This window comes from Pseudophryne corroboree, chromosome 7 (genome assembly GCF_028390025.1).
Source record: "Pseudophryne corroboree isolate aPseCor3 chromosome 7, aPseCor3.hap2, whole genome shotgun sequence".
Lineage (NCBI taxonomy): Eukaryota > Metazoa > Chordata > Amphibia > Anura > Myobatrachidae > Pseudophryne > Pseudophryne corroboree.
In genome coordinates, this window is record NC_086450.1 from 282081658 (window position 1) to 282105481 (window position 23824).

At 46.9% G+C, this 23824-nt stretch overlaps 1 protein-coding gene across 4 annotated transcripts in view; it reads right to left on the bottom strand.

The window, feature by feature from the left end:
• The window catches only part of PTCD1 (pentatricopeptide repeat domain 1), a 115920-nt gene that overhangs the window by 67749 nt on the left and 24347 nt on the right, over window positions 1-23824 (bottom strand). For 3 of the 4 annotated variants that reach the window (XM_063934162.1, XM_063934159.1, XM_063934160.1), the window contains exon 3: window positions 5786-5926. The exons of the other annotated variant lie outside the window; for it this stretch is intronic. In XM_063934162.1, coding sequence (XP_063790232.1) covers window positions 5786-5926 — 141 coding nt within the window. The remainder of the gene's footprint in view (window positions 1-5785; window positions 5927-23824) is intronic. 4 annotated transcript variants of the gene reach the window in all.

A 23824-nucleotide genomic window follows, 5' to 3' on the forward strand; every position in this document is an offset into this window, starting at 1 on the left:
AATCCCATCACCATGACAACCAACAATAAATTATCACTTCTACGGTTCAGAAAAAAGTATCCATATATTTCAAAAGAGTAGTTTTCTAAAAGCAACTAAAGCTCATGTATTCGTTTAACCCTCTGGGTGATAATACTCCCAGACGGTAAATCCATTCTGTCTCACGTTGCAGCAATAATCGATTGCGATCACCACCCCTTAAAGGCTTCTTAACAAAATCGATCATCCTATGGTGGTTGGAGGTGATTATCACTCACGGCTCTGTATGGTTCTATGCAAAGGAACTCTAAGTGAGTTGGTAAGAACAACTGGTTTTATACACTTATTTTGAAAACAAGCATTTAAGTATCTTCATTGAGAGACTGCAACATTTTTGGTTTATTATGGCAGAAGGAGGTGAAAGGGACGAGGAGTTTCCGTTTAACCCTGCATTATTTTCCGGGAGCGATACTTTTGGTTTCTCTGAGGCAGAGGCAGAAGTTATACTGGAACTACAGGGTTTAAATGCACAACCTGAGGCTTCTTCTTGTGACATTTTATATAAAGAACTTTGGAAATTAAAAAGAAAGGAAACTGACTATAAATTTCATGCCATTTCCTTAAGTGATCATTACCGTGCTAAAGTCATCCCACGTGGGTTACGCATGAAGAATGGACCGACTGTGGGCAGACAGGATCCACAGTTTTGTAAAAAGTGGACCGGTATACTTAATCGCTGCTCATTTGATTTAATGTTACTTATCATTGAATTTGCCAAAAATGAACAGATAACATTAAGGGATAAGATAAAAGTTTTTGAGGACCAACATTTGACAACATTAACGGCAGACACAGAGGGTGACTGGCTGGGTAAATTAGAAAATCAAGTTGCTAATTACCGTCGAGATCTATTAAAATTTAAGAAGGAGAAGTTCTCCAAGGTTCAGTTAGATTATGAACAACATACGGTATACCAGTGGATCTCCGGTAATAGGGGGAATTCTAATAGACGCCCATTCTTTAGGCGTAATCCTAGGTTTGGAGAGTCCTCCTCCCAAGATTACACTACTAACAGTGATTCTGATTTCTCCCAGTCAGGTAAAGCCCCTTTAGGGGCACAAACCCGTTCAAAAATCAAGGCAAAAAATGTAAAGCAACAAGGAGGGGTGGCCAAAATAAAAGAAGGGGCCCTTGGAAAGAAACCTCCAGCAGCCAGGAGGAAATAATATTTAATCTTTCCTCCTACGATTTATCTAGGACAGAAAAGTCCTTATTAAATAGAGGTCTATCGTTCATTCCGACCACACATTTTGATGACTTTAGATGGCAACAAGAAAAGCACCAGCTATTTCGGAAATTAAAAATCAAGGAGTTTTTCAGTAAATCTGTACCTCCTATAAGTAGCACACAACCTGACCCTGTACCAGAACAGCTGAGAAAAATTTTACCTAGATCTAATTTTGACCCTAATACAAATAATCCCAGCCTGAAAACTTATATGCGACTGGTGGATAAAGAAATCGGTATGGTAACCTCTGACATTAGGTATGTGCATCCTAATTTATCTCCTGGTGAAAAATTAGCTATTAAAACCCTATCTGGCAACACAGATTTGATCATTAGACCCGCCGATAAGGGTGGGTCAATAGTACTACAGGATGTACAAGACTATCGCACAGAAATTTTACGTCAACTAAGTGATACCAATACCTACAGAGAATTACCTTTTGATCCGGTAACTACTTTCCAAAAAGAATTGGGACTTATCCTTAAAAGAGCAGTTGATAACAACGTAATTAACCAGAAACTAGCAGATTCATTGCTCCCCAAGTTTCCATTGACTCCCCTTCTTTACACCCTTCCAAAGGTGCACAAGGGGTTAACCCCCCCTCCCGGACGGCCGATTGTATCGGCACGGGGCTCGTTGTCTCAACCAGCCTCTGTATACCTGGACGCATTACTTCAACCTTTGGTTAAAAAACATAAGAACTTTTTGCTGGACACTACCATGTTTTTGAATGAACTTATCACTATGGGGGAGATTCCTGAAGGGGCATGGATGATCTGTGCAGATGTTGTAAGCTTATATACAGTGATACCACAGGAGGCATGCTTACTAATGGTTAAAGAGTTCTTGGTTACCAGTAATGTATATGCGGAGGATTTTGTGGAATTTTGTATTAGTTTATTGGAATTTGTTTTGAAGAAAAATTATTTTTTATTTGATAATAAGTATTACATTCAATTGAGCGGATGCTCAATGGGTTCTGCTGTGGCTCCGATGATAGCTAATATTTTTATGTTCAATGTAGAACAGAAAATCTTTTTTTCTAATCCAGATATTTCATCGAATATTGTATTGTACAAACGATTTATAGATGATTTATTTATTGTTTGGAGTGGTACTGAGACATCGTTTATTGAATTAATAGAAATTAATAATAACAGCCATTGTCCCATTAAATTTACTATCAGAATGAGCCAAGAAAAAATTGATTTTCTTGATGTGGACATTAAGATTGAGGCTCAGAAATTGATGACATCAGTACACACGAAATTAACTGATCGCAACACACTCCTACAATATACCAGTTGTCATCCACCTAGCTTAAAGAAATCACTACCCTATTCACAGATGATGAGAATTAGGAGAATTAATTCTGACAGTGATTTAGCTAGAATACAGATTGAGTCTTTAATTGAGAAACTGGTTATAAGAGGTTATCATAGACAAGATTTGTTGGAAACTAGGGACCGAGTAATGACAATTGATAGAACGTTATTATTAGAAAAATCAGAGCCAAAAAAGAATGAGAAAACACGATTCCCGGTAATTAATCAATTTAATACCCAATCTAAAAATGTTAATGCGGTAATTAAAAAACATTGGCATGTTATTAAAACGGACCGTCAATTGCCCTTTCAGAATATTAATCCCATGCCATGTTTTACAAGAGGCCGTAACCTAAGGGATCTACTGGTACATGCCGACATAAGTGTTATTGATAAGGATAAACCATCACATTTTTTGTCAAATAAAAGCTTAGGCTGTTTTAAATGTGGTTGTACCACTTGCGGTTATCTGATTCCTGGTGACACTTTTTGTCACCCCCATACAGGAAAAGAGTACCGTATCAGACATCATTTAACTTGTAATTCTACTTATGTGGTGTACCAGATCATCTGTCCTTGTGGTCTTTCCTATATAGGTAAGACCCAGGGCAGATTTAAAGATCGCATGTCGGCCCATCGATCAGCCATTAGAGCGGCTTTGGTCAGTAAGAGTAAATCTGACCAACCGGTGGCTCGGCACTTTGCTGAATTTAACCATAGCGTTGCCAGTATTAAATATAGGATGATCGATTTTGTTAAGAAGCCTTTAAGGGGTGGTGATCGCAATCGATTATTGCTGCAACGTGAGACAGAATGGATTTACCGTCTGGGAGTATTATCACCCAGAGGGTTAAACGAATACATGAGCTTTAGTTGCTTTTAGAAAACTACTCTTTTGAAATATATGGATACTTTTTTCTGAACCGTAGAAGTGATAATTTATTGTTGGTTGTCATGGTGATGGGATTCACTAACGTGATGATGTATTACGTAGTAGACGCTCAGGGGAGGTTCAAACGGACACCCTGGCGCGAACTCACTCTGGGTGCATGATTATAAAAGGTATGTAATGTTATTTGTATACTTTGTATCCTGACGATAGTGCAATAAAGCACTGAAACGTTGCTAAACCTGGCTGGTTTATTGTTTATTCTTCAAAGCCGAGTGCCACACCATTGCGGGACTATATATATATATATATATATATATATATATATATATATAGGTAGTCGATATAACACTGCACAGTAACAACTGGATGTATATCACAGGGTACTTGTAACAGAGAACCCTTACTAAATGCACTCTTTCTTAACTAACACTGTCTAATTGACATGTAGAATACTTAAGTGTCATGTAAAGTCACAGCGCTGTCAACCAGGCGGCTTTACAAAGGAGGATTTGCCCAAGCAGTCCCAGGAACAGTGTAGCTAAGAGAAATGGCGCCCAAACACTGACAGAGAGTGAGGGAGAGACAGATATGCAGCTCCAGGGCGGGAACATTTGCTGGAAATGGCGCCCTGGGGCTGGGGGAGAGGCTCCAGGTCTAAGCCTTATCCCCTCTGCTGGCAAAACCACCAGGTACTGCGGGCTACACACAAAAAAAGGTTTTAAGAGAAAACCTGTCCTGCACCCATGCCCTGGTGATCTAGTGGGATCGCCTGTACTGCCACAGTGTACACCGCCAGCGCCAGATCGCGATAAAGCACGGGTCCCGCGAGCAGGACCCACTCACCACCTCCCAAAGCGCAGCCACGCGATCCCGGAGAGCCCCCGTTGTGTGTGCCTGACTCAGATGAAAACCGGAGCCTCCTGTTGTAGTTACCCGGCAACCAGGGCTCGGGAGTGTACAGCGCCGCTGGGGAGAGATGGAGCTGCAGCAGTGAATGTCACTAGACACTGCTACAGCCCATGAAGTCTTCACTTTTCTTCTCAAAAAAAGCCCCTCTGTTATGTGCCTGCTATCTGCAGCACCAACTGCAAAAACTGAGCTCCTGTGCAGGGAGGCGGGGTTATAGAGGAGGCAACGCTATGCATTCTGGGAACAGTCAAAGCTTTTGAGCCTGTTGGTGCCTCGGATCAAGATCCCACTCTACACCCCTATGTCTTTCCTTGTGGAGCCCAGTGTACCCCGCAGCAGAAATCTTATTATGGAGTGGATTGTGTGCTGGCAAATTAAAGCTAAAGGCACACCAGGAATTATATATAGCTTATTCTGGCACCACTAAACTGTTAACAACTGACTCTGCAAACATTACACTGGAGAACTACTTACAAGTGAAAATGCTTTAACCCAGAACACCTATGAGGGGGAGAAGCACTGAACATATTGAGACCACTGATCACCGCTGCGGAGCTGCAGTAACGATGGCCACCGTGATGATCCTCCCTGGTGTCTCCTTTTATAGATTCATATATACAGGAGGGCTGGGTTTGTCTCGGCGGGAGAGGCACCCCCCGCCCTCCTGTCTCACCAGATCATCAGCAGACCAGCCTATAGTCTGCACACAGAGGAGGGGAAGATAGCTGTCAGTCACTGTGTATCGCGGCCGACATCAACGGGCAGGGAGTGTCAGTGCGGCGGGGTGCAGCGGTCTGCAAAGGCAGTGTGCCTGAAAGACAGCGGACTGCGGGGCTGAGTGTCAGGTCATCGGGGTGCGGCGATCAGTAATAAACAAGCAGGGCGCACACAAATGGGCAAGGCGGAAATTGGATCTTTAAAAAGGGGCAGGGCGCAGCGCCCTGTGAAAGACGCCTAGCTTCCGACTGCTCAGAGGCTGCGGGTGGGTGGAAATGTGAGAATGGGCCGCAATTGTCCCCCGGGCCGGACTTTGGACATGACTGCCCTAGGACGTAAGAGAAAATTGAAATAAAGTAAAGTAATATAACTGAGCAGGAGCTCAGTCAGCAGTGACCGGCTCCCTCGGCACAAATTCAAATCTGGAGGATGATGGGGGAGGAGCCTATTTCTCTTCTTAAATTATTTAAAGTGACAGCTACCTTTAAACCACCATCATCACCCCACAGTCTTGAAATTGTGCCAGTGTCCCCTAGTGGCTGACAGAAAAAATGGTATTATATATCTATCTCCGTTTATCATAGGGGTGGTGGTTGCTGAATGAACTACGCTACAGTTGAAATTGAGTGCACACTTGTACATACACAACAATGTGAGGCATGCATCGCTACCTACATCGGAATACAACTGAAAAGCCTTCTTAACATATCCAGCTCTCCCACATCCACCTATAAGGATAGTGTAGTTACTTTCTTCAGGCTGCAGTCGCTCCTCTTTCAGCATCTTAACTTCAAACAGCTCCAAGGCCTCTGCTAGCTGTACACACAGGAAAAAGGTTTGGATTTTTTTAGTGGCAGACTCAATAATACTGCTTTTATTCAAAAGATGAAACTGTTTATGATATGACACATGGTGCTGTATGCTCTATACGTCATAAACCCTGAAGGAACATAAAAATAAAAATAAAAAAAATGAACCACTCATGATCAGCCAGAAAACAGTGCTGCCACCCAAAGAAGGTAGATGAATACTGCACTTCCAGTAAAGACTGTACAACAGCATGTTCAGACTTTGGAGACTCTGTTTAAGATTTACAGATCTGACTGTAGAAAAGCCTCTTGGAGGTCTAATGAAGGGAATACTACAACTGAAGACTAGTAACAGTGACAAGAGTAGCAGACAAGAGGGGACCTAACAGCCGGCACACAGGAGGGCACCTAACAGAATACAGACGCCGGAAACCGGACACTATTCGGAATGGCGACAACTGCATCCTGAATAGAGTTACCATCCCGGCGCAGGAATCCTGCAGCTGAGAATCCGAACGCCCATCCACCTGGACACAGGACAGGTGAGCCGTGGAGGCGGGGAATGGGGGGGTGGGGGGTGTCTTTTAGGTTGTGGGGGGAGGGTTAGGGTTAAGCTTCGGGGAAGGGGGTTAGGTTTAGGCACCAACAAGGAGGGTTAGGGTTAGTCTGCTGCTGCGGGGAGGGTGGGCTAGGGGGTCGGGGGAAGGCAAGTACTTACCTTCCCCTGTCGGGATTTCAATCATTGGGAAGCTGCTGTCGATATGCTGGCATCCCAACCACTAACAGCCACCAGCACCACTTTTCAAATAAAAAAACCCAGTACAACATATTAATATAATAAGGCTGGGTATGAATATAAAAAATAAGAATTTAAACCTACCGGTAAATCTTTTTCTCCTAGTCCGTAGAGGATGTTGGGGACTCCGTAAGGACCATGGGGTATAGACGGGCTCCGCAGGAGACATGGGCACTCTAAAGACTTTAGAATGAGTGTGCACTGGCTCCTCCCTCTATGCCCCTCCTCCAGACCTCAGTTAGAGAAACTGTGCCCAGAGGAGACGGACAGTACGAGGAAAGGATTTTTGTTAATCTAAGGGCAAGTTCATACCAGCCCACACCATCCACACTGTATAACACGGAATATACGCCACCAGTTAACAGTATGAAACAACACAGCATCAGCCCGAGACTGATCAAAACTGTAACATAACCCTTATGTAAGCAAAAACTATATACAAGTCTTGCAGAATTTAGTCCGCACTGGGACGGGCGCCCTGCATCCTCTACGGACTAGTAGAAAAAGATTTACCGGTAGGTTTAAAATCTTATTTTCTCTTATGTCCTAGAGGATGCTGGGGACTCCGTAAGGACCATGGGGATTATACCAAAGCTCCAGACTGGGCGGGAGAGTGCGGATGACTCTGCAGCACCGATTGAGCAAACATGAGGTCCTCATCAGCCATGGTATCAAACTTGTAGAATTTTGCTAAAGTGTTTGAACCCGACCAAGTAGCTGCTCGGCACAGCTGTAATGCCGAGACGCCTCGGGCAGCCGCCCAAGAAGAGCCCACCTTCCTAGTAACAGTATCTAAGGTTGAAAAAAATAAGAATTTACTCACCGGCAATTCTATTTCTCGTAGTCCGTAGTGGATGCTGGGAACTCCGTAAGGACCATGGGGAATAGCGGGCTCCGAAGGAGGCTGGGCACTCTAGAAAGATCTTAGACTACCTGGTGTGCACTGGCTCCTCCCACTATGACCCTCCTCCAAGCCTCAGTTAGGTACTGTGCCCGGACGAGCGTACACAATAAGGAAGGATATTGAATCCCGGGTAAGACTCATACCAGCCACACCAATCACACCGTACAACTCGTGATATGAAACACAGTTAACAGTATGAAACAATAGAGCCTCTCAACAGATGGCTCAACAATAACCCGATTTAGTTAACAATAACTATGTACAAGTAATGCAGATAAATCGCACTTGGGATGGGCGCCCAGCATCCACTACGGACTACGAGAAATAGAATTACCGGTGAGTAAATTCTTATTTTCTCTAACGTCCTAGTGGATGCTGGGAACTCCGTAAGGACCATGGGGATTATACCAAAGCTCCCAAACGGGCGGGAGAGTGCGGATGACTCTGCAGCACCTAATGAGAGAACTCCAGGTCCTCCTCAGCCAGGGTATCAAATTTGTAGAATTTTGCAAACGTGTTTGCCCCTGACCAAGTAGCTGCTCGGCAAAGTTGTAAAGCCGAGACCCCTCGGGCAGCCGCCCAAGATGAGCCCACCTTCCTTGTGGAATGGGCATTGACAGATTTTGGCTGTGGCAGGCCTGCCACAGTATGTGCAAGCTGAATTGTACTACAAATCCAACGAGCAATAGTCTGCTTAGAAGCAGGAGCACCCAGCTTGTTGGGTGCATATAGGATAAACAGCGAGTCAGATTTTCTGACTCCAGCCGTCCTGGAAACATATATTTTCAGGGCCCTGACAACGTCCAGCAACTTGGAGTCCTCCAAATCCTTAGTAGCCGCAGGCACCACAATAGGCTGGTTCAGGTGAACGCTGACACCACCTTAGGGAGAAACTGGGGACGAGACCTCAATTCTGCCCTATCCATATGGAAAATCAAATAAGGGCTTTTACAAGACAAAGCCGCCAATTCTGATACTCGCCTGGCAGAAGCCAAGGCAAATAACATAACCACCTTCCATGTGAGATATTTCAGATCCACGGTTTTTAGTGGTTCAAACCAAAGTGATTTTAAGAAAACTCAACACCACGTTGAGATCCCAAGGTGCCACAGGAGGCACAAACGGGGGCTGACTATGCAGCACTCCTTTTATAAATGTCTGAACTTCAGGTACTGAAGCTAGTTCTTTTTTGAAAGAAAATCGACAGAGCCGAGATCTGTACCTTAATGGAACCCAATTTAAGGCCCATAGTCACTCCTGCTTGCAGGAAATGCAGAAATCGACCTAGTTGAAATTCCTCTGTTGGGGCCCTTTCGGCCTCACACCATGCAACATATTTTCGCCATATGCGGTGATAATGAGTTGCTGTAACCTCTTTCCTGGCTTTAGTAAGCGTAGGAATTACTTCCTCCGGAATACCCTTTTCCTTCAGGATCCGGCGTTCAACCGCCATGCCGTCAAACGCAGCCGCGGTAAGTCTTGGAACAGACAGGGCCCCTACTGCCGCAGGTCCTGACTGAGTGGCAGAGGCCATTGGTCCTCTGATATAAATTCTTGAAGTTCTGGGTACCAAGCTCTTCTTGGCCATCCACGAGTATCGTTCTTACTCCTCGCCTTCTTATTATTCTCAGTACCTTTGGTATGAGAGGCAGAGGGGAGAACACCTAAACCGACTGGTACACCCACGGTGTTACCAGAGCGTCCATAGCTATCGCCTGAGGGTCCCTTGACCTGGAGCAATATCTTTTATAGCTTTTTGTTAAGGCGGGACGCCATCATGTCCACCTGTGGCCTTTCCCAATGGTGTACAATCCTATTGGAAGACTTCTGGAGGAAGTCCCCATTCTCCCGGGTGGAGGTCGTGTCTGTTGAGAAGATCTGCTTCCCAGTTGTCCACTCCGGGAATGAACACTGCTGACAGTGCTAACACATGATTTTCCGCCTATCGGAGAATCCTTGTGGCTTCTGCCATCGCCATCCTGCTTTTTGTGCCGCCCTGTTGATTACATGGGCGACTGCCGTGATGTTGTCTGATTGGATCAGTACCGGCTGGTTTTGAAGCAGAGGCCTTGCTGGCCTCAGGGCATTGTAAATGGCCCTCAGATCCAGAATATTTATGTGTAGGGAAATAACCTGACTTGACCAAAGTCCCTGGAAGTTTCTTCCTTATGTGACTGCCCCCCAGCCTCAAAGGCTGGAATCCATGGTCACTAGGACCTAGTCCTGTATGCCGAACCTGCGGCCCTCTTGAAGATGGGCACTCTGCAGCCACCACAGTAGAGATACCCTGGTCCTTGGAGACAGGGTTATCTGCCTATGCATCGGAAGATGCGATCCGGACCACTTGTCCAACAGGTCCCTCTGAAAAGTTCTTGTATGGAACCTGCCTAATGGGATTGCTTCGTAAGAAGCTACCATTTTTCCCAGGACTCGCGTGCAATGATGCACCGTTACCTATTTTGGTTTCAGGAGGTCTCTGACTAGAGATGACAACTCCTTGGCTTTCTCCTCCGGGAGAAACACTATTTCTGGTTTATGTCCAGAACCATCCCCAGGAACAGTAGACGTGTCATAGGAACCAGCTGTGACTTTGGACTGTTTAGAATCCACCTATGCTGTTGTAGCACTTTCCAAAATAGTGCTACCCCGACTACCAACTGCTCCTTGGACCTCGCCCTTATAACGAGATTGTCCAATTACGGGATAATTACAACTCCCTTTTTTTTGAAGGAGTATCATCATTTCGGCCATTACCTTGATAAAACACCCTCGGTGCCATGTACAGTCCAAACGGCAGTGTCTGGACTTGGTAATGGTAATCCTGTACCACAAATCTGAGGTACTCCTGGCGAGGATGGTAAATGGGGACATGCAGGTAAGCATCCTTGATGTCCCGGGATACCATGTAATCCCCCTCGTCCAGGCTTGCAATAACCGCCCTGAGCGATTCCATCTTGAACTTGAATTTTTTTATGTTCAAGGATTTTAAATATAAAATGGGTCACACCGAACCATGCGGTTTCGGTACCCCAACCCGTGTGGAATAGTAACCCCGTCCTTGTTGAAGTAGGGGCACCTTGAGTATTACCTGCTGGGAATACCGCTTATTAATTGCCTCTAGCACAGCCTCCCTGCTTGAGGGAGTTGTCAGCAAGGCATATTTTAGGAAACGGCTGGGGGGAGACATCTCTAATTCCAGCTTGTACCCCTGAAATACTACTTGGAAGAAACAGGGATCCACCTGTGAGCGAGCCCACTAATTGCTGAAATTTTTGAGGCGGCCCCCCCACCGTACCTGGCTACACCTGTGGAGCACCCGCGTCATGGTGTGTACTCACAGGAGGCGGGGGAAGAATCTTGATTCTGGGTACAGGCTGACTGGTGCAGCTTTTTCCCTTTACCCTTATCTCTGTACAGAAAGGAAGCGCCATTTGACCCGCTTGCTTTTCTGAAGCCGAAAGGACTGTACCTTTTTCTGTGAGGAAACCTGAGGTAAAATTATTTCTTCCCAGCAGTTGCTGTGGATACGAGGTCCCAGAGACCATCCCCAAATAATTCCTCACTCTTATAAGGCTCTCTATGCGCTTTTTAAGTCAGCATCACCTGTCCAGTGACAGGTCTCTAATACCCTCCTGACAGAATGGACATTACATTTATTTTGGATGCCAGCCGGCAAAATATCGCTCTGTGCATCCCCCATATATAAGACAACGTCTTTAATATGTTTTTATGTTTGCCAACTATTATCCCTGTTTGACAGGGTCACCAACCACGCTGCAGCAGCACTATCTGCAGGTCTCAGTCTAGTACCTGAGTGTGTAAATACAGACTTCAGGATAGCCTCCTGTTTTTTTTATCAACAGGTACCTATTAAAGTGGCCGTATCCTAAGACGGCAGTGCCACCTTTTTTGACAAACGTGTGAGCGCCTTATCCACCCTAGGGGATATCTCCCAGCGTAACTTATCCTCCTGGCGGGAAAGGGTACGCCATCAGTAACTTTTTATAAATTACCAGTTTCTTAACGGGGGAACCCACGCTTTTCACACACTTCATTTATTCATCTGATGGGGGAACAAAACACTGCCTGTTTTTTCTCCCCAAACCTAAAACCCATTTATAGAGGTTAAAGTCAGAAATGTATAACACATTTTTTATTGCCGGGATCAAGTCACGGATTGGATTGTGTATATGTCTCCACCTTGTCGACACTGGAGTCAGACTCCGTGTCGACATCTGTGTCTGCCATCTGAGAGAGCGGGCGTTTTTGAGCCCCTGATGGCCTTTGAGACGCCTGGGCAGGCGCGGGCTGCGAAGCCGGCTGTCCCACAGCTGTTACGTCATCCACCCTTTTATGTAAGGAGTTGACACTGTCGGTTAATACCTTTTACCTCTCTATCCACTCTGGTGTCGGCCCCACAGGGGGCGACATCACATATATCGGCCTCTGTTCCGTCACCATATAAGCCTCCTCATTCAACATGTCGACACAGCCGTACCGACACACCGCAGACACACAGGGAATGCTCTAAACGAGGACAGGACCCACAAAAGCCCTTTGGGGGGACAGAGTGAGAGTATGCCAGCACACACCAGAGCGCTATATACTGCAGGGACTAACTGAGTTATGTCCCCTATAGCTTTATATCTATATATATATAATGTATACTGCGCCTAAATTTAGTGCCCCCTCTCTCTTTTTTTAACCCTTGTAGACTGCAGGGGAGAGCCAGGGAGCTTCCCTCCAACGGAGCTGTGAGGGAAAATGGCGCCAGTGTGCTGAGGAGATAGGCTCCGCCCCTTTTTCGCGGCCTATTCTCCCGTTTTTTATGGACTTCTGGCAGGGGTATTTACCTCATATATAGCCCCTGGGGCTATATATTGAGGTATTTTTGCCAGCCAAGGTGTTTTTATTGCTGCCTCAGGGCGCCCCCCCCAGCGCCCTGCACCCTCAGTGACCGGAGTATGAAGTGTGTGAGAGGAGCAATGGCGCACAGCTGCAGTGCTGTGCGCTACCTTGGTGAAGACTGAGTCTTCATGCCGCCGATTTTCCGGACCATCTTCTTGCTTCTGGCTCTGTAAGGGGGACGGCGGCGCGGCTCCGGGACCGAACATCAAGGCTGGGCCTGCGGTCGATCCCTCTGGAGCTAATGGTGTCCAGTAGCCTAAGAAGCCCAATCCGGCTGCAAGCAGGCGAGTTCGCTTCTTCTCCCCTTAGTCCCTCGCTGCAGTGAGCCTGTTGCCAGCAGGTCTCACTGAAAATAATAAACCTAAGACTATCTTTCTTCTAAGAGCTCAGGAGAGCCCCTAGTGTGCATCCAACCTCGGCCGGGCACGAAATCTAACTGAGGCTTGGAGGAGGGTCATAGTGGGAGGAGCCAGTGCACACCAGGTAGTCTAAGATCTTTCAAGAGTGCCCAGCCTCCTTCGGAGCCCGCTATTCCCCATGGTCCTTACGGAGTTCCCAGCATCCACTAGGACGTTAGAGAAAAGACAATTGTCCATCGGGTTCAACCTATTTGTGGTCTCCTATGCACGATTATTTTGTATAAAATTTTGACTGAAGTTGCTGACTGCCATTCCGATTAACCCCTCTTTTTTATAATAACAATACTGCGTGACTATGCCCCGTAAACCTGGATATCCTTATCCATTAGGAATTTATCTAACCCATTCTGAAAGGTGTTGACTGAGTTGGCCATTACAACTCCCTCAGGCAGGGAATTCCAAACACGTATCGTCCTTACCGTAAAAAAGCCTTTACGCCGTATTGTGTGGAATCTCCTCTCCTCTAACCTGAGCGAGTGTCCACGAGTTCTCTGTGTTGATCTAACCAAAAACAGGTCCTGCGCAAGATCTGTATATTGTCCCCTTATATATTTCTAAATGTTGATCATGTCTCCTCTTAATCTCCTCTTTTCCAGTGTAAACATGCCTAGTCTTGCAAGCCTTTGCTCGTATTCCAGAGTCTCCATACCCTTAATTAGTTTGGTCGCCCGCCTTTGAACCTTTTCTAGCTCCAGGATATCCTTTTTGTAGTAAGGTGCCCAGAATTGTACACAGTATTCAAGGTGTGGCCTCACAAGTGATTTATATAACGGGAGTATAATACTCTCGTCCCTAGCATCAATTCCCCGTTTTATGCATGCTAATATCTTATTAGCCTTCTTTGCTGCAGTCCTTCTTTGGGTACTACTGCTTAGTTTGCTATCTATGAGGACACCTAAGTCCTTTTCCAGTACAGAATCCCCTAATTTTACCCCATTTAGTAGGTAGGTGTTATTTTTGTTCTTGTTACCACAGTGCATTACCTTACACTTGTCTGTATTGAAGCACATTCTCCATTTCGCTGGCCAAGCTTCTAATTTAACTAAGTCATTCTGAAGCGACTCAGCATCCCCCTCTGCATTTATAACTTTACACAATTTGGTATCATCTGCAAAAATTGACACCATGCTCTCTAGACCTTCTGTTAGGTCGTTAATAAAAATATTGAACAATAGCGGTCCTAATACTGAGACTTGCGGCACACCACTTAGCACTTCAGTCCAGGTTGAAAAAGATCCATTAACCACAACGCGCTGCTCCCTATTATCTAACCAGTTTTTGACCCAAGTGCATATTGTGCTTCCTAGCCCTGATTCTTGTAGCTTGTAGATAAGTCTCATGTGTGATACAGTATCGAACGCTTTGGCAAAATCTAAAAAGATTACATCCACCTCTTTACCCAGATCTAGGTTTGCGCTTACTGTTTCATAAAAGCCAAGTAAGTTGGTTTGACAGGATCTGTCCTTCATAAACCCATGTTGATTCCGTTTAATGACCTTATTGACTTCAAGGAACTTCTGAATACTATCTCTTAGAATACCTTCCAATACTTTCCCCACTATAGATGTAAGACTAACTGGTCTAGTGGAATGGGCCTTTACCGAATCTGGTATTGGCAATCCAGCCATAGAATGAGCCTGCTGAATCGTGTTACAAATCCAGCGGGCAATAGTCTGCTTAGAAGCAGGGGCGCCAACCTTGTTGGCTGCATACAGGACAAACAGTGCCTCTGTTTTCCTAACCCGAGCCGTCCTGGCTACATAGACTTTTAAAGGCCCTGACTACATCAAGAGACTTGGAATCCTCCAAGTCCACCGTAGCCACAGGCACCACAATAGGTTGGTTCATATGAAACGATGAAACCACCTTAGGCTCTATCCACATGGCAAATCAGATAGGGGCTTTTGTGAGACAAAGCCGCCAATTCGGACATCCGCCTCGCAGATGCCAAGGCTAACAACATGACCATTTTCCAAGTGAGAAATTTCCACTCAACTGTTTGAAGAGGTTCAAACCAGTGTGACTTAAGGAACTGTAACACCACGTTAAGGTCCCATGGTTCCACTGGGGGCACAAAAGGAGGCTGGATGTGCAGCACTCCCTTTACAAAAGTCTGGACTTCTGGGAGAGAAGCCAATTCCTTCTACAAGAATATAGATAGGCTCCATTAAGGTACAGATTTCGGCCCTAACTTCAGGCCCATATCCACTCTTGTCTGTAGAAAGTGGAGAAAACGGCCCAGGTGGAAATCTTCCATAGGAGCATTCTTGGCTTCACACCAAGAAACATACTTCCTCCAGATACGGTGATAATGTTTCGTCGTCACCTCCTTCCTAGTCCTTATCAGAGTAGGGATGACTTCCTCCGGAATACCTTTCCCAGCTAGGGTTCGGTGTTCAACCGCTATGCCATCAAACGTAAACGCAGTAAGTCTTGGAACACGCAGGGCCCCTGCTGCAACAGGTCTACCCTGAGAGGAAGAGGCCATGGATCTTCTGTGAGCATTTCCTGAAGATCTGAATACCAGGCCCTTCGAGGCCAATCTGGTACAATGAGTATTGTCTGTACTCTTTTTCTTCGTATGATTCTCAATATTTTTGAGATGAGAGGAAGAGGAGGGAATACATAGACCGACTGAAACACCCATGGTGTCACCAGGGCGTCTACCGCTACTGCCTGAGAGTCCCTTGACCTGGCACAATACCTCCGAAGCTTCTTGTTGAGGCGTGACGCCATCATGTCTATTTGTGGAAGTCCCCACTGACTTGTTATCTCTGCAAAAACTTCTTGATGAAGTCCCCACTCTCCTGGATGGAGATCGTGTCTGCTGAGGAAGTCTGCTTCCCAGTTGTCCACTCCCGGAATGAAGACTGCTGACAGAGCGCTTACGTGATTTTCCGCCCAGCGCAGAATCCTTGTGGCTTCTGCCATTGCCACTCTGCTCCTTGTCCCGCCTTGGCGGTTTACATGAGCCACGGCTGTGACGTTGTCCGATTGAATCAGAACCGGTAGGTCGCGAAGAAGATTCTCCGCTTGTCGTAGGCCGTTGTATATGGCCCTTAATTCCAGTATGTTGATGTGTAGACAAGCCTCCTGGCTTGACCATGTTCCCTGAAAATTTCTTCCTTGTGTGACTGCTCCCCATCCTCGGAGGCTCGCGTCCATGGTCACCAGAACCCAGTCTTGAATGCCGAACCTACGACCCTCTAGAAGGTGAGCACTCTGCAGCCACCACAGGAGAGACACCCTGGCACTGAGGGACAGGCTTATTTTCTGATGAATTTGAAGATGGGACCCGGACCACTTGTCCAGAAGGTCCCACTGAAATGTCCTCGCATGAAACCTGCCGAAGGGGATGGCCTCGTAGATTGCCACCATTTTTCCCAGTACTCGAGTGCATTGATGGACTGACACTCTTTTCGGTTTTAACAGGTCTCTGACCATGTTCTGGAGTTCCTGGTCTTTTTCCATCGGGAGAAAAACCCTCTTTTGTTCCGTGTCCAGAATCATGCCTAAGAAAGATAGCAGAGTCGTTGGAACCAACTGTGACTTTGGTAGATTTAGAATCCAGCCATGTTGCTGCAGCACTCTCAGGGAGAGCGACACGCTTTTCAGCAACTGATCTCTCGATCTCGCTTTTATCAGGAGATCGTCCAAGTATGGGATAATTGTGACTCCCTGCCTGCGCAGGAGCACCATCATTTCCGCCACTACCTTAGTGGAAATCCTCGGGCCGTGGAAATCCCAAACGGCAACGTCTGAAACTGGTAATGACAGTCCTGTACAGCGAATCTCAGGTACGCCTGATGAGGGGGGATATATGGGGACATGAAGGTATGCATCCTTTATGTCTAGTGACACCATAAAATCCCCCCCTTCCAGGCTGGAGATAACTGCCCGGAGCGATTCCATCTTGAATTTAAACTTTTTCAAGTACAGGTTTAGGGATTTTAGATTTAGAATGGGCCTGACCGAGCCATCCGGTTTCGGAACCACAAACAGGGTTGAATAGTACCCCTTCCCCTGTTGAACTAGGGGAACCTTGACAATCACTTGCTGTTGATACAGCTTTTGAATTGCAGCTAAAACGATCTCCCTCTCTGGGGGAGAAGCTGGCAAAGCCGATTTGAAAAATCGGCGCGGAGGCACCTCTTTGAATTCCAGCTTGTATCCTTGGGATACAATTTCCATCGCCAAAGGATCCACGTCTGATTGAACCCAGACGTGGCTGAAGAGTCGAAGACGTGCCCCCACCGGCGCGGACTCAGTCAGTGGAGCCCCAGCGTCATGCGGTGGATTTAGTAGAAGCCGGGGAGGACTTCTGCTCCTGGGAAATAGCCGTAGCAGGCATTCTTTTCCCTCTACCCTTACCTCTGGCGAGGAAAGAAGAGCCCCGACCTCTTCTGGACTTATGCGGCCGAAAGGACTGCATCTGATACTGTGGTGTTCTCTTCTGCTGTGGGGGAACATAAGGTAAAAAAGAAGATTTACCCGCAGTAGCTGTGGAAACCAGGTCCACAAGACCTTCCCCAAATAAAACCTCACCCTTGTAAGGCAAAACTTCCATATGCCTCTTCGAGTCGGCATCACCCGTCCATTGGTGGGTCCACAGGGCTCGCCTAGCAGAAATCGCCATGGCGTTGGCTCTCGATCCTAGGATCCCAACGTCTCTCTGAGCGTCTCTCATATATGTTAGGCGCCAGGGTCCGCAATGTCCGCGCGGCCCGGCGCCTAGCAACTAGGGAGGCCGTGCGCGTTCAGCCGCCGGCTTCCTAGCAACGCTAGACGCCGGGCGCACTGAGCCGCACGGACCCTAGCAACGGGGACGCCACGGGCGGACCGCGTTCCCCGTTGCAGGGTCTAGTTACACGCGCACACACACTTGTCTTCTGGCCGTGCAGCAAGGCAGCTGCACGGCATTAATACCAATCAGGCTCTGAACAGCTGATTGGAGGACTACCTGCTAAATACCTTCTCAGTGCTTCTCACAGACGCCGGTAATAGCTTCCTGCATGCTGCTTTGGTTTGCTGAGAGTCTGTTCCAGTCCTGCTGTATCCGGTCATTCCTGTCCTCAGAAGTCCTGTATCCGGGAGTTGTCATCTCATCCCAGGAAGTCGTTGGGTCCCCAGTCGTCCTGACAGATCACCTTTGAATATCGAGTGGTGTTTCGTGAGTTGCGGCTCTGCCGTGTGTTGCGGCTCAGCCGCTTTATCTTTACATATTTTGTCTTTGGAGCATTTGCGGAGGGTTCCGCTTCCACAAGTCCTCTCTGGAACTCGGCGGTGCCGGTGAGGAGAAGTGGACAAGTGGATATTTTGGTTGTCCTTTTCCCTGGCGGTTTTTCCGCACATATTCTAGTTTTTATTAGCTTGTAGCCCCTGGCCTGGTTGTTTAGTCAGAGGGCCCCTTGTTATCACCCTGTCTCGGATTTCCCTTTGTCTCTCATTAAGAACTGGGGGGGCATCGGAGTTGGGCAGACGTAATCCGCCCTTCAAACGCGGCTGCCATGGGCTCAAGCAACCATAGTCTCGCAGGGGATTTCTGACAGCACGGGCGAGACAACGGAGTTAGGGCGCCAGGGGCTATTTTCCATTCCCGCTCCCTTCCTCAGCATTACGTTCCAGTGCTCCGGTCCTCGCAATAAGATCTCCTCAGACCAAAGTGCTGGAATCATAACATTGTTACCGGCCATACCAAAAATTAAAATTAAACAGGGCTTTAATTTTTTCCTCTCATTCAGTTTTTGTTAAAAATATTTTGGCCTCATGAATCCGACAGGTTTAGGGCCAAACCTTGGCCAGCTCTTAGTCAATCAGATTCAAGAACTTACTCAGATGGTTCAGGATCTTTCTCTTCGGGTGAGGTCGCAGGAAGATCTTTTGCGAGCCTCCCCAAGGGGAGTCCCTGAACCAAAGATGCATTTGCCTGACCGTTTTTCTGGTGATAGAAAATTATTTTTTAATTTTAAAGAATCCTGTAAACTTTATTTTCGTTTAAGACCTACTTCCTCTGGTACTGAATCTCAGCGGGTTGGGATTATTATTTCTTTACTCCAGGGGGATCCTCAGACCTGGGCATTCGGTTTAAGAGCAGAGGATCCTGCGTTGTTGTCAGTAGACGCTTTCTTTAAATCTTTAGGGCTTTTGTATGATGACCCAGATAGAGAGGCGTCCGCTGAAAGTCAGCTGCGCGCTCTCAAACAAGGTAGAAATCCTGCAGAGGTTTATTGTACTGAGTTTCGCCGTTGGTCGAACGACTGTGGCTGGAATGACCCAGCCCTGCGCAGTCAGTTTCGCCTCGGCTTATCAGAGTCTATTAAAGACAGTCTCCTCCAGTACCCCGCTCCTGAGACTCTCTATAAACTCATGGAGCTTTCTATTAAGATTGATCGTCGTCTCAGAGAGCGGAGAGCTGAAAGGAGGAACATCTGTAAGGTCAAGTCCTTGTGTTTATTCCATTCCAGAAGACGTCGAGGAGCCCATGCAGATGGGTCTCTCCCGGCTGTCTCCTGAGGAAAGGACCAGAAGGCAAAATTCCGGTCTTTGTTTGTACTGTGGTGGTAAGGGACATTTTGCTCGTAACTGTCCGAACAAGTCGGGAAACGCTTTGACCAGGTGAATTGTGAGGGGGTTCACCTAGGTCTGCAGCTTATCTCCTCGAATAACTCTCTTTTAGTCCCAGTTAAGGTTTCCTTTGACAGCCTCAGTTCTTTGGTGTCGGCTATTGTTGACAGTGGAGCTGCAGGAAACTTTATGGATTTAACTTGGGCTAAGGCCTTAGGCATTCCACAGTTACCATTGGATAGGTGTGTCACCATGCGTGGCTTAGATGGGAGTCCGCTTTCCAATGGGGTTATTACCCACCGTACACCTCCCGTAGTACTTACAGTAGGAGCCTTACATTCCGAAAATATCGAATTCTATCTAACACATTGCCCAGCAGTTCCAGTTGTTCTGGGTCACCCTTGGCTGGCCTTTCATAATCCCACCATTGATTGGCGGTCCGGGGAGATTTCCCAATGGGGTACATTTTGTGCTAAGGAGTGTATTTCGTTTCCAGTCAGAGTCGCAGCTATCATTTCAGAACTCATTCCTGGGGAATACCAGGAGTTTGCCGATGTATTCTCCAAAGGCAATGCGGACATTCTGCCTCCCCATCGGCCTTATGATTGTGCTATTGAGCTAGTTCCTGGTGCCGCATTGCCAAAGGGGAGATTATATGCATTGTCCGGGCCAGAAACTTCGGCTATGAATGACTATGTTCAGGAGAGCTTACAGAAAGGATTTATTAGACCATCAAAATCCCCTTTAAGTGCTGTTTTTTTCTTTGTGGAGAAGAAGGATGGCTCGCTTAGACCATGCATAGATTTTAGAGCCCTGAATAAGATCTCAGTTAAAAACACCTATCCTTTGCCGTTGATTTCTGTACTCTTTGATCAGTTACGTTCTGCTGTGATTTTTTCTAAAATTGACCTGAGAGGAGCTTACAACCTCATCCGAATTAAATCTGGAGATGAGTGGAAGACGGCTTTCAGTACTCAGTCGGGTCACTACGAATACCTGGTGATGCCGTTCGGCCTGTCTAATGCTCCAGCAGTTTTTCAAGACCTCATAAATGATGTGCTCCGTGACTTCCTAGGGAAATTCGTGGTCGTTTATTTAGACGACATCTTGATTTATTCTGAATCGATGGAACAACATATCGCCCAGGTGCGTCTGGTTCTTCAAAAGTTACGTGAGAATCATTTATATGCCAAGCTGGAGAAGTGTGAATTTCACGTCACGGAAGTATCTTTTTTAGGGTACATAATTTCCCCTCAGGGATTTTCGATGGAACCAAAGAAGCTCCAGGCCATCCTTAATTGGGCGCAACCCACCAATTTAAAAGCAATTCAGCGCTTTTTAGGGTTTGCGAATTATTATAGGTGGTTCATTCATTCTTTTTCTGACCTGGTTGCTCCCATTGTAGCTCTGACAAAGAAAGGAGCGGATCCTACCAACTGGTCGCATGAAGCTGAGTTATCCTTCCGGGCCCTGAAACAAGCCTTTGTCTCAGCTCCAGTCCAAAGACATCCTAATCCGGAATTGCCCTTTGTTGTGGAGGTTGATGCCTCAGAAGTTGGAGTGGGGGCCGTCCTTTCTCAAAAGGATCCGGAGTCCCTGGAGTTACATCCTTGTGCCTTTATGTCCAGGAAATTCTCCTCCGCTGAATCCAATTATGACGTTGGTAATCGGGAGTTACTGGCGGTAAAGTGGGCTTTTGAGGAGTGGAGGCATTGGCTGGAAGGAGCAAAGCATACTATTTCGGTATTGACTGACCATAAGAACCTGCAATACATTGAATCAGCTAAACGGCTTAATGCCCGGCAGGCACGTTGGGCATTATTTTTTACTCATTTCAAATTTATAATCAATCACTTTCAGGCCTGGTTCCAAGAATACTAAAGCTGATGCCCTGTCACGTAGCTTTCTTCCGGTTCACAATAACAATCCTGTTGTTACCCCAATACTTCCATCTTCGGTCATCCGGGCAGGCCTCACACAGGATTTATTTACCCAGTTAAACCAGCTTCAACATCAAGCTCCTAGATTTACTCCTGCTGGTCGTCTTTACGTTCCTGAATTTTTGAGAGCTACTGTTTTAACTGAATTCCATGACAACAAAGTTTCAGGGCATCCAGGAATCACTAAAACATTGGAGTTAGTCTCTCGCTCAGTATGGTGGCCTAGTATTTCTAAAGACGTTAGGGAATTTGTTTATTCATGTCAGGTTTGTGCACAGCATAAGGTTCCCCGTTCCTTGCCTATAGGGCAACTTATGCCCTTAAGTGTCCCTCTCAGGCCATGGTCTCATATTTCCATGGATTTTGTGGTTGACCTTCCCCTTTCAGCTGGATTCCGAGTCATATGGGTGGTAGTGGACCGTTTTAGTAAAATGGCTCATTTTATTGCTCGTCCCTGATTGCCTTCTGCTCAAGGGTTGGCAGTTTTGTTCCTCCGCCATGTGTTCAGGCTTCATGGGTTGCCCACTGATATTGTTTCTGATCGGGGTCCACAATTCGTCGCACAATTCTGGAAATGTTTTTGTGCTTCATTAAAGATGAAACTGTCGTTAACATCCGGTTACCACCCACAATCCAACGGGCAAACCGAACGAGTTAACCAGTCATTGAAACAATATCTGCGCTTGTATTCAGCCAAACTCCAGAATGATTGGTCAGAGTTTCTTCCTTTGGCTGAATTTGCTTACAATAATTCTTGTCATTCCTCCACTAAAGAGTCTCCATTCTTTTCAGTTTTTGGTTTTCACCCCAGAGCTAATTATTTTTTTCATCATTCTCCAGTCTCCTCGCTGGCAGCGACCTCCCATCTCAGAGCAATTTGGAAAAAAGTGCACCTTGCTCTCAGAAAAGAGTCCTTTCGAGAGAAGAAATGTTCTGACAGGCTCCGACGTCCTTGCACTTTTAAGGTGGGAGATAAGGTGTGGTTGTCAACTCGCAACATCAGGCTTCGACAATCCTCGGCTAGACTGGGACCCAAATTTATTGGACCATTTCTTATTATTAAAAGAGTCAACCCAGTTGCCTTTCGGCTACGTTTACCAAGATCTCTCAAGATTGGAAATACGTTTCACTGTTCCCTGTTGAAACAATACGTTTCTTCCAGTAGATTTCCTCGGAGGATCTCTCAGGGTAGATCTCCAGTGGATGTACAGGGACAACAGGAGTTCTTGGTAGAGAAAGTTCTTGATTCCAAATTGTCCCGGGGTCGGCTTTATTTTTTAGTTCACTGGAAAGGCTATGGTCCGGAGGAAAGGTCTTGGGTCCTAGATAAGGATCTTCATGCCCCTAGGCTCAAGAGGGCATTTTTTCGGGAATTTCCTCAGAAACCTGGCTTTAGGGGTTCCTTGACCCCTCCTCAAGGGGGGGTACTGTTAGGCGCCGGGGTCCGCAATGTCCGCGCGGCCCGGCGCCTAGCAACTAGGGACGCCGTGCGCGTTCAGCCACCGGCTTCCTAGCAACGCTAGACGCCGGGCGCACTGAGCCGCACGGACCCTAGCAACGGGGACGCCACGGGCGCACACACACTTGTCTTCTGGCCGTGCAGCAAGGCAGCTGCACGGCATTAATACCAATCAGGCTCTGAACAGCTGATTGGAGGACTCCCTGCTAAATACCTTCTCAGTGCTTCTCACAGACGCCGGTAATAGCTTCCTGCATGCTGCTTTGGTTTGCTGAGAGTCTGTTCCAGTCCTGCTGTATCCGGTCATTCCTGTCCTCAGAAGTACTGTATCCGGGAGTTGTCATCTCATCCCAGGAAGTCGTTGGGTCCCCAGTAGTCCTGACTGATCACCTTTGAATATCGAGTGGTGTTTCGTGAGTTGCGGCTCTGCCGTGTGTTGCGGCTCAGCCGCTTTATCTTTACATATTTTGTCTTTGGAGCATTTGCGGAGGGTTCCGCTTCCACAAGTCCTCTCTGGAACTCGGCGGTGCCGGGTAGGAGAAGTGGACAAGTGGATATTTTGGTTGTCCTTTTCCCTGGCGGTTTTTCCGCACATATTCTAGTTTTTATTAGCTTGTAGCCCCTGGCCTGGTTGTTTAGTCAGAGGGCCCCTTGTTATCACCCTGTCTCGGATTTCCCTTTGTCTCTCATTAAGAACTGGGGGGGCATCAGAGTTGGGCAGACGTAATCCGCCCTTCAAACGCGGCTGCCATGGGCTCAAGCAACCATAGTCTCGCAGGGGATTTCTGACAGCACGGGCGAGACAACGGAGTTAGGGCGCCAGGGGCTATTTTCCATTCCCGCTCCCTTCCTCAGCATTACGTTCCAGTGCTCCGGTCCTCGCAATAAGATCTCCTAAGACCAGAGTGCTGGAAT